General features: G+C 49.0%; 1 protein-coding gene across 1 annotated transcript in view; it reads right to left on the minus strand.

Annotated features, from left to right (window-relative positions):
- The window catches only part of GLP2R (glucagon like peptide 2 receptor), a 49,282-nt gene extending 41,003 nt beyond the window's left edge, over window positions 1–8,279 (minus strand). The window contains exons 1-2 of the mRNA XM_019944105.3: window positions 8,013–8,279; window positions 1,890–1,977 (exon numbers count right to left, since the gene is read on the minus strand). Coding sequence (XP_019799664.1) covers window positions 1,890–1,977; window positions 8,013–8,201 — 277 coding nt within the window. The 5' untranslated portion in view covers window positions 8,202–8,279. The remainder of the gene's footprint in view (window positions 1–1,889; window positions 1,978–8,012) is intronic.
- Window positions 8,280–11,741: the final 3,462 nt, after the last annotated feature.

The following is an 11,741-nucleotide window of genomic DNA, read 5'->3' on the forward strand; positions in this document are numbered from 1 at the left end:
AGAACCCACCTCCCTGGCATCAGAAGCTGGTGTAGGCTGCACAGGGACCAGCAAGGGGCGTCGCACTCTCCAGACAGGTCAAGGATGAGGAACCACAGGGAGAGGATGGGAATGCTTCATGCAGCCCCACACTGGGGCTCTGTCTACCCAACTTGACCCCTGGCGGTGGTCCAGTCTTTTATGTCAATGTGCACGTCACACTGATTTTGGTTTACTTTACATGAGCTGAACTCTCACAGAAACTCAGGGTCAGGAGGACACTTGGATGTTCAGCCAGCATCTTCTGTCCCATAATTAACTAAATCATTGTCAAACCTTCACCAGTTAGATCCCGGAACACCCTTAATATGAAATGTGCAAAATGACCAGTGGATCTAAGGGGATTTGCAGGATCCAGGTCCTTGGTCATGTGTACCTGACGCAAGCACTGCCTGGTCGGATTTCTCTGTTTGAAGATTAATCCAATGATCATTATGACATATTTGGGCCCCTCGAGCTCAGGGTATGACTTACATCCTGGCACTTGGCAATGAGACACTACAAACATTAGCCCCACCCTTATGGGCCCCCAGAGTCAAATGAGGGGTTTCAGGCTGGACCCCAAACATCCGCATTGCAAGCTCCTCACTCCTGGTTACCAAGCATCATTTCCTACCATTGGCTCCCTATTAAGCTAGAACTCGGGGGCCACTCAGGGTGCTGGTATCGGGACCCTGCAAACGCAGATCTGCTGGGTTCCGGGCTGGCTCGGGGCACCCTATGGACCTGGTGGCCAGGTGTCAGCACCCAGTGTGTGGGCGCTCACCTGGCTGAGCTGCCCAAAGCGTGGCACCTGATCAGGAGGACCTGCCCTACTTTGACCTCAGAAAGCAATATTCCTCTAGGTGGGAGTGGTTCCTGCAATGAATCAAGCCTTGGTGGCCGCCCACCTGGCTGAAGGATGGAGGGGGGCATAGCTTGGAGGCTGGGACTGCCTTCAGGTCAGGAAAAGGCAGAGAGAGTTTATAGTGTCCTGTCAACCTCCGGGTCCCTGAATGAAATGATCTGAGAGAAGCCAGGAGAACAAGGAGGAGGTAGCTTTCACCCACAGTCCCCAGTCTCAGAGGCAGTGGGCCAAGGCTCCTTATTCCTTTCTTTTCTTTAAAAAAAAAAAAAAAAAAAAGAATTTGCATGTACCCAAAGAGTCAGCATGTAGGCAGGAGAGGTTGTGGGCTGACCAAACTATTAACGTATCAGCTAGAATGCTCTAAACCTAATGTAGACCGGGATAAGAGGAGTGTTAACAGCACAGGAGACGGAAGGACACCCCCTTCAACACACAGTAGATTCCTGGGTTAATCTACAACAGCAGCTCATGTCATGTGATTAGGTGGTCAGCGTGCTGTGACAGACGGCTTTTATCTAAGATGGCCACACGCATATATATCCCATCTCGCATGCTCTTTTACAATGGAGGCAGGTAGCCTTTCTAACTGTCTGACCCAACTGAACATGGCAGAAGTGACTTCCAAGGCAAGGTCACAAAAGGCAACGTGGCCTCTGGTCATGCTTGTCCTTGCAACCCAGCCACCGTGCTGTGAGGAAGCCCAGGCCATATGGAGAGACCACATGGAAGTGTTCCGGCCAACAGCCCCAGCTTGGTTCCCAGCATCCACCAGCACACATGGGTGTGAACCAGGCTTCAGATGAATCCAACCCCTGGCCTTTGAGTCTTCCAGCTAAACTCCAGATATTGTAGAGCAGACACAAGCCATCTTCAGTGTGCTCTGTCTGAACTCCTGACCCACAGAAACTGTGAGAGATAATAAATCATTGTTATTACCGTTTTAAGCCACTAAGCTTTGGGGCTATTTGTTATACAGCCATAGATAACTGATACATGTACTTACCAGAAGTTTCCTTGAGCAAGTCTCTCAGACACTTCTCTTTGTACTGAGCCCACTTCCGAGTTGTCTCCTCGAGGAGAGATCCCGTAACCTGAGCAGAGAAAACCATGAAGACCCCCAGTTAGCAGCAAGCACGGAGGTGGCCTTGTTATCATCTCACACCACGATTCTCAAACCTTCCCACTGATGAGTCCATAATGGCCTGCACCTCGAAACAATTTCTTTGGTAACTTATGTCCTACCTTCAAGATACATACACACTTCACATGCACTCCATAATCTAATCATATTGGGTTTGAAACAAACACAAAAGATTTTTTTCAGAATCTTCCATGAGCTTGACATTTCAAGAGGACGCAACGTGCCCATCCTGACGTCTCACAACCAACCAGAAGAACAGCTGCATGCTTCTAAGACCCTGTGCATCTCAAAGAGAGGAGCAGCACACTAAGAGGGCTCAACGGTGCTCAGAGAAGAGCCAGAACAATTCAGGGCCTGTGCTGTCCCGCCCAGGTGGCTGTGGGCCCAGAGTTGAAGACATTGGGTCGCAGACTCTCTGCTACTGTACTGAGGCTTCGGGACCGTTTTTCTTTCCAACATCCCGTAGAACCTTGGATATACAGCATGCATTTTGCGGGGCTTTCCAGATACCTGGGTTGTCTAACAACTTGTAGTTGTGTAGCTGAACCATTTGTTTTGGTTTTAAAGGGTCTTTCCCTTCTTCAACTTACTCATTTGAATTGAGAACGTACTGTGTGCCAGGCTTTCCATTAGGAAGGAATTAAGGGGGTACAAAGATGGGCAAGACACAGTCTCTGCCCTAAAGGACTCAGCGTCTGCTAAAGATAAGGCGATTATACGAGCAGCTGGCCTAAGTCGAGTGACAGTCTCACCCTGTCTTCCTCTACTTCCAAACAGACCCCTCCCCTAGTGGCTCAGTGCTGGCACCATCGTCCTCTCAGCCACAAACCAGAGGCCAGGAGTCGTCCCCCACTTCTCCCCTCCCCCCCACCCCCATATCCACCTATGCACCCGAGTCTGTCCTCCTGCGTTTCTCTCCTGTCCAAGCCGGCCTCCTGTTCCCTTCACCTCCTCACTGGTGCCACATCCCCCCTCCATGCTGTTCCAGGGGGACAGGGCCGACCTGAGAACGGGGGGTCCCCTGCCTAGTCTTCCCCTCAGGACCCCTTGACTCAAGAATGAACTTCTCAGCCACACCCATCCCAAGTCTCTCAACCCCCATCCTGCTCTCCCATGACTTGGGATCTTTGCCCTTCCCGTCGGCACCTCCCTTCCACACTCGCTTCCCCTGGCTCACTCCCAGTTCACGTGTCAATGCTCAACTCAAGCTCACGGCCGCTGGTCCCATTGGGCCACGTCTCTCACTGAAGCCTGGAGCTGGTAACCCTCTGTGGTGCCCCGGGAGCCCACACACAACCCATCACTTTGTACTGTCATCGGCGGGTCACACGTTCATCTCGCTCACTACGCGTATGTTCTTGGAGGGCCGAGCTAGCCCTTCATCTCTGAACACCAACCCTTAGCACAGGGGCTACTGTCCTCTTTCTCCCATATTTTCTAGCTAGAGAAACAGAGGCTCAGAGATGGGGCGAGGAGGGGGCTGGGATGAATCCAGCAGGGGTTAAACATGTGATCTGTGCTAAGATCACCCAGCAAATCAGTGAGCTTTGTGGCTTTGTCTCCTCTCACAAGGGGTAACAAACTCAGTGCTTTTCTGGGCCAGGTAGGTAACCTGAAAGAATGAGGTGGGACAGGTGATGGTGGGGCTATTGTAAATTGGGGAGACAGTCCACCAAAAGGCATTCAGACACACACACACACACACACACACACAGAGAACGAAACAAACAAACAAACAAAAACCATCTGTGAGCCCCACAGGTAGCTAGTTTTCACCTCCTGAGTAATTAGTCCAATCTACCCCCTCCCTCCTCTGCCCACCATGCCCCCCTGCCCGATCCCACGGCATTCACATTAGGGTCTGTGAGTAGTTGCTTTGCAATCTTTCCAGAGAATCACATAGCCAACTTTCTGAAAAAGAGCTACTATGGCCACCATCGGACAAGAGGTGTCCAAACTTTCTCAGCTCTCAGTGCCTTTCGTGTCTCAATAATTTTTCCACAGCATCCCCAGGCCAAAAGAAATATCTAAAGTTCCACTCATTAAGTAGGTAGACCCGAACAAACTTAGTGCCTGCGGGGGATTGTAAGACGTCTCAGACCTGAGAAGCAGATTGGCCATCACCACCTGTGCTCCTGTCCCACACTGATTTTTGCGCAGTGCTTGCTTTTTATCACAGCAACTGCAAAGAAGCCCAGCTTTGCGAAGATACAACGTCATCCGAAGGAATGGATAATAATAATGAAGTGCTGCTTCCCTCAAAATATTAAAATATCTAACAGCACCCCTGCGAGTTCACAGCGGTGCCCTGGGGCACCTTAGCACACAACCTGGGAACCATGGGATTAGCCAATAAGTAGTCATCAGGATGGTAACGATGATGAAATGATTGGCATTTACCCCTTGGTTTCAGTTTCCAGTGAGTTTTTAATCTCTCTCTCAGTTATGGCCCAAGAGGCACAATGGAACAAAAGACCACATTGTTTAAAGAAATACGCACCCTAATGGGACCATAACTGACTATATTATTTCTACAAATTCCGCAGAGATGTTGATAACAAAATCATCAGCTTCCACCTTCCTCCACGCCACCAAAGAAAGACCCTTTCTTGGATAAAGTGCTGTTTATATCCACCAGGACCCGGCAGAGGAAGAGATAATAAAATCAATTGTAGACGTGAGCTGTCCCTGGGCTAACATTCTCCCATCCCCCTGCTCTTTGCCATGACTAACAGCCAGGGTCAGAAGAAAAAAATAAAACCTAAGAAGCACTGAATCTGGTCAGTCTAGAAGAGCTGGACAGACTCAGATTGTCTTCCCAGGTATTTGTCCTAACGACACCAAAAACACAGGAGGCAAATCCAAGTTCAATCACAGCCAAACCCAAATAAAGTAATGATGGGTGGATGTTTTCTAACTGGAAAAGTTCAGCTTGATAGCGATTCCTCTTTTCCTTGCACGGGCAACCAGCATCACAACACACTTGGCTGAGAAGGGAGTAAGGAAAAGGAGGGAAAAGCCGCTGCTGACTTGCTTTAAATAAAACTTCTACTATTCTTTGTTACTGAAGGAACAGACTTCACTGTAAATAAAATAAAAATGAACAGACAAGCAAAACGGGGAGAAGATGGAATCTTAATCTTTTTCGTCAGAAATAACCATCTCCTTCCAGACTCTCCTCTCTGCGCTCACATACGTCCTTTTTCTTTCTTCTTTCTTCTCTTCTTCATTTTAACCCAAAAGGAAATCATACTGTTTTGTAGCCTTTTTTCCCACTTGAAGATATATTATGACTATATTTCCATTTCAAGAACTACACTTCTAAAACACCATTTTAAGAGCTCCATGATTTTCTGTGGATGAATGTGATATCATTTATTTTTTAAATCCTCTAGCATTGAACATCTACATTGTTTTAGATGTTTGGTAATATAAACGATGCTGTAATGAAAATAGTCTCAGCTAAAAATTTGAGCACATCTTTGTTTTCTTAGGAAAAATTCTTTGAATTGGAATTTCTGGGTCATAGACTATACATTCTTAAAAGGTTTTGACAATGTAGTGCCAAACTATCTATCCTAGCCAAAAAAATAATTTTTATTTAAAAATATTCACCTTTTTACACTCTCATCAGCAAAGTATGAAACAGCCACACATTCGCTTCTTAAAGAGCCTTAGAGAGTTTATATTTTTTGATGCCAAAGCAACTGCTAATTAACTGAGTTGTGGGGAGGGGCAGGAGAAGTGAGAAGATAGCACCGTTTCCCAGCTCGAATTTAGAAACTAAACGATCCCTGAGAATTTCTCATTAAGTGAATTTTATGAAGACTTCCAGGCAAAAGCACATTGCGGTCATTTATATCCATGCAGGGCCAGCGTCGATGAGCAAAACTCATCATGGCGATCTATGCAAAGCCTTGTAACATACACATCTGGAGAAAGAAGATGGGTTTTAAGATGGGTAACCAAGAGGAGGGTCTTCAGGATTACACACACACACCACAGGACAGACAGAGTGTAAGAGGTTCTGAAAACAGATGGGGTGGCAGAGGCGGGGAGGGGACCCTGCTCACAGGCACGGTATCAATTATGAAAATACCAAGGTGTGGCTTGGTCAGTGTCATAAGCCGGCCTGAGGCACTGCAGATTCTGCTGTTGTCACATAGAAATATTCGTATGTCCACAGCTTCCAAGGAATGCTGGGGATGAAAGAACACAGGACTGCAAATAGATGGGGGTAGGTGCGACGGCTCCACTGCTCACAAGCTATACCATTGCAGGTGATTGTGTAACTCCTGTGAATCTTAACTTCCCCATCTGTGAAATGGGTTCAAAGGCTCATTGTGGGAGTTTGGGCAAGATGATTTAGGATAAAATGCCAAGTGCTGCAGGAGAGCTTGGCACCTAATAGACAGTTGACACATGGTTGTGGATAGGAGGTGAACAAAACCAGGCAATTAGCTGAATATACTCCATTTGAATATGAGGTAGAGAATTGAAGCAAGGGTGAGAGACCTGTATCAACTCTCCCAACCACGGCCCTGCCACTAAGTAAGTCTCGGGGCAGGCGGCAGGCCAGGCCACGTCCCCTCAGGAAGGTTCTGGTCACTCACGAGAGGCAGCCACCATGGCAAGAATCCCATGAAACCACGGTCTGCGCTCACATCTACCCTTTGTGAGGGTTTGAAGCCAGCCTCTGGGAGGACTTGGATACAGAGAATTTGGTAGGGGTTTTCTGCCTGTCTGGTTCTGCACCAGCACCAAAGAAAGTCTGATAAGGTGAACACTTACGAGAGCCGGCACCCAGCCCTCCCTCCATGGGAGCAGTAGGCGTTCAGAATTCCGAGGTTGCAAACAGAGCCTAACTCTGCCCGTGGACCAAAGGAAGAAGAGAAGCATTTCTCAAGACACTTCCTTACTCAGGTGAGTGGAACAGAATTTCCTTCACATCATGGCCCGGTATAAAAAAGGAACCTTGAAAAGGGAAGGGGCAAAGGTCTCGTCTCCTTGGATAAGAATAAAACAAACTACCAAGAACGCCCAACTAAAGAAGATAGTTACATACATTATGATACACCCCTGAAGACCTTAAACATCATGCCACGGAGCTACATTTTCTGATGTAGGAAGAAAGTTCAACCTCCTTGAGACTCAGTTTTCTCATCTGTAAAATGGGGTTAACAGGAGAACCTCCCTCCCCAGGGTTGCTGAGTGCATGAAATGAGATAATAAGGGCTCCGGACCTGGCACCGGACCTGGGGCATAGTAACCGTTTCATGGAAGTGTTAGTTTGTGATATTAGTGTATTTTGTTAAGAAAAAAAGCATATTGCAAGAAAATATTTATAGGATGAGTCTATGTTTGTTTTAAAAAAAGCTATATGTAAATAAATGGTAGAAAAATGTCTTAAGGATAAGTCAAAAAATGTGAATGGGGGTGATCTCTGGGTGGTGGGATTACAGTGGTGTGTAGTTTGTATTTATGCTTTTCTGGATTTGGTAAGTTCCTTTTTGTAAAAAATGAGCATTCTGTATTTTTATAATAGGAAGGAAGAAATGAAGGAAGGAAGGAAGGAAGGGAAAAAAAAAATCCACCCGTTCAATTTAAATAACTCAAACCTGAAAGAACGATGAAAGTGGACAGGAGGAAACATGCAGGAATTCTAAATGCTCTTTGCAGAGTTCACGCTGACATGGGAAAATGCTTATGATATGATGTAAAGGGGAGACCAGGATACAAAATGTTGTCTGCATCCTAATTCCATCTGTGTAAAAATAAAATGCATAGAAAAAGGATCTGAGGAACATATGCCAAAATGTGAACAGTGATTACCTCTGAATGCTTGGATTACGGGGGATCGTTATGTCTCAATACTGTTTTACGTTTTCCAAATTGCCTACAAGAGGCCTGAAGTGCTTCTACGGTCAGAAAATACATACAACTGATAATAATAACAGTAACAATAACAATACAAACGGCTCTTACTTGCTTGATGGAAACCAGAAGCAGCAGGGCCAGGAAGGGCCTCGCGGGGGTCCAGAGAGCCCGCTTCCCGGGGGAGGGGGGAGGCCTGGCCCCCCGGGTGGCAGGGATGCCCGCGGGCACTGTGTGGGCTCCGGGCAGGGGTCCCACTCTCCTACTCCTGGGCCCTGCCCGCCTCGGTTCCGGCCTCATCTTCCTCGCCGTGCGGTCACAAGTGCTGGCACATTGCTTGAACGGTCCAAGATGTACCACAGGCGGCCTCCTCTTGCATTCCTCTTCCTACGGCGAGAAAATGTTTGCACAAACCCTCTGGACGCCGCCCCAAGAGCGTCTGCCCCAGTCTAGAGCCATCTACCAGATCTCCAAAGTTTCTCATCTGTGACGACTCATCCCCCGCCCCGGCCCCCCCAAAAAGCAAGGAGATTTTTCCCAGACCTCCCCCAAGTCAGCTGTGCTCCTGGGACTTCCTGGACAGAGGCCGCCCAGGAGAAAAGGCAAAGCGGTCAGTGGGTTCCACCCCCCGAAGCCCCGCTCTGTGCACAGGACCAGGGTGGGACCGGCTTGGGTTCCAGCTGCTGAGGACCCGTGGCAGGGAGGATGGGCCCCTAGCCAGTGCTGAGGTGGGCAGCTTTGGGAGGGGGACAATTCTTGCTACGGCTTTAAGTTTGTCCAGGTTGGGCTGAGCCCAGCCACAAAGGCAGAGTCTCCTCTGGGCCCTGTTTATGCCAAGACTTCCAGAAAGACAGCTGCCCAGCCCAGGAGATAGCAGCTCCTGACCCAGGGCCTGAAGCAAAACCTCACTCAGCACCTCGAGTTCCTGTTACACAACAGCCAAAGAACATCCTAAAAATTCAAAAATGTGCACGCCTCTGGATTGCCCCTACTGGTTGTGAGCAAAGGTTGCTCAGTCCACCTGGCAGATCCGTTGTCAGAACCCATGATCCACGACTGCCAACTAACGTGTGTGTCCTTTCTCACCACACCTCATATATATAAAATCTTTTCACCTGGCATCCTATTTCATTCATCCTCACGATAACCCTGTGGGGGTATGATGATTTCTCCACTTGACAGCTGCAACACTGAGTTTCAGAGAGGTTAGGCGGCTTGCCCAAGGCCACACAGCAAGTAAATGGCAGAGCCAGGACACCCAGGTCTTCTGACCAGTCACCTGACCACAGCTACTTGGTCAGGTGCCATATCTGACCCTAACCCTCTAAGTGAGTTCCTTTTCTCTAGTAGGCTCAGCACTGTGTCTCTGAGAGGCTCTGCTTGGCCCTTCTCACCCTCCTCTCCCTGTCCAGCTCCCGGCAGCCGCTTGCAAGTTCTTTCCAGCCTCCTGAACTGGAGTCCCAGCAGAAGATGTCCTGACTGGATGAAACGCTGGTCAGCAAGAGACAGGAACACCATGTTTCCATTTAGGGATTTCCCCCCCCCCCCATAAGTTGAACCAGAGGAGCTTAACCTGGTTAACTTACCCAAGTGAGTGAATTCTGAACAGTTGGAGAAAAACAGGTGAGCGTCACTTAATGGAAATCTTAAAAAAAGTGGCAAGACTCTAAGTGTCAGAAGTAAAACGCCCGTAATGAACATAGACGCCACCTCCCGCCAGATGGACTCGTATAATGATGTGAACTCTGGCGTCCATGTGTTCATCTCTTTGGGGCAGCAGAGAGAGGGATGAAGTGACCAAGAGGAGGAAAACTGCTCACGTGATAGCTCTGATCCTGTGTGGGGCTATAAAGCTAGTCTATAATGCACTTTGCAGACTCTCTTCCAAGTTGCCTGCTGGCAAAGACAGTGCCTGTTTCATAAGAATATTCTATCTGACCTCTTTGAACTTTTTCTCAAAAACATCTTTTTTCTGAAGGGACAGGGGTTGGGGAACTGCACACGACTTCCCAACCTGTTGGATGGATGCCATCTAGTGCTATAACGAGGTAACTCCTCTTCCCACAAGACTGGTTGGCAACCAGGACAAACAGACACAGCTCACAGGCTACCCACAGCACAGACCACAGTCCTCTGTCTTTACCAGCAGGAAAGTCCAGACAGAGTAATATGGACCCAAATGACCCTGGCCTTTTTCTCCTACCTGCCCAGGCTGGCATATTCTCCATTATATCTGAGGGTCTTTGGAGGTGTCTAACATGGGATGGAGAACCTGTGTGCTCCAGATGCCATGTGGAAACTTCTGCTACCTTCCTCTGGCCCTCACTGTCTCATCAGTGTCCTCTGCCCAAGAAGCAGCTTAAGTCTCCTCGGCAACGCCGCTCCTGCAGTGCCCCCTGGGCAAGGGCATGAGTGATAATGAGACAGGAGGGAAGGGGCAGGGCGCAACCGTTAAAAGAATGCCACAGCCTTTGAGCATACGACAAACACTGGTTACGACCAAGATGGTGGAAGACTTTACTTCCCGCAGACTTTGAGCCTTATTATACGCTTATTGTAATATATTAGCATGTTAATGACACGCCCACCGGCGCCATGACAGTTCCGAGGCGGACCGTAAGAAGCCACAAAGTGGGCAGGGTCCCAATGCCAGGGGAAATCCCCACCCCTTCTCCAAGAGACTTAGAATATCCCTCCCACTCATTAGCATATGAAATTACCCGGCCCATAAAAACTAACAACCCCGCACCCCAAGGCCCTCTCACTTTCTGAGAAGGTCCGCATTGCATCCGGTATGTGTATCCCTCTAAACAAACCCGCTTTCATTTCACTCTGTCTTGCTCTCGAATTCTTTCCTGTGCGAAGCCAAGGACCCTAACTTGGCCGCCCATCCCAGGGACTCCCCTGAGACCTGGGATGTGACCATTCTCTCGCCTCCCCCCCCCCCCCCCGCCCCCGCCCTTCTCCTGCAACAATATGCCAGGGCCCCTGCCTGCGAGCTATGGAGGCCCCAGGGTCGTGCTGAATGCACCCATGTGGGGTGCATGCCCCCCTCCCCTCTGCGTAGCACTCAGGCCCCGAAGCAGGCTGCCTAGACCGGAGCGTCTCAGTTCCTGGGCCAGAAGTTGTTCTCCGCAGCAGTCTCTTTCTCTGTAGAGCTGGGCAGGCCTCAGCCCGAGGACCCTGACCAAAGCAAAAGACAAGGGTGGAGCAGTCTCACCCAGACACCCACCCAAACCACCCTGGACCTCCGTCAGAACCCAGCGTCCTTTATAACAGCCACCAAGCGGAAACCAGTCAAGTGTCTATCCATCAGTGGATGAATGGGTAAACAAATTGCGGCGTATCCACACCATGGGACATTACTCAGTCTTTAAAAGGAAGGAGATTCTGATACCTGCTACAACACGAGGAACCTTGAGGACATTATGCTACATGAAAAAAGCCAGTTACGAAAGACAAATTCCACGTATAGCTAGAGTGACCAAATTCATAGAGAGTATCGTGGGTGTTGCCAGGGGCTGGGGGTGGAGGGATGGGCAGTTAGCATCTAATGGGGACAGAGTTTCAGTTTCGTGAGATGAAAAGAGCTCTGGAGATCGGTGGCCGAACGCGAATGTACTTAAGTGTGCACTTAAAAACGGTTAACGTGGGGAATTCTGTGTTATGCGTATTTGCACCACAGTTGAGCAGAAACAGAAAACTGGCACCTCCAGCACCTCTCCATCGTGGGCGGGACAGAAGGGCTGACACTGTGAAAGCGGGGGCGTCCCAGCGCTATGCCTCCTCAGGGTACAGGTGCTCAGAGGATGCTGCACGCTGGAGAGCACCGGTTTCCCA

The sequence above is a fragment of the Tursiops truncatus genome, chromosome 20 (assembly GCF_011762595.2).
Source record: "Tursiops truncatus isolate mTurTru1 chromosome 20, mTurTru1.mat.Y, whole genome shotgun sequence".
In the NCBI taxonomy this organism is placed as follows: domain Eukaryota; kingdom Metazoa; phylum Chordata; class Mammalia; order Artiodactyla; family Delphinidae; genus Tursiops; species Tursiops truncatus.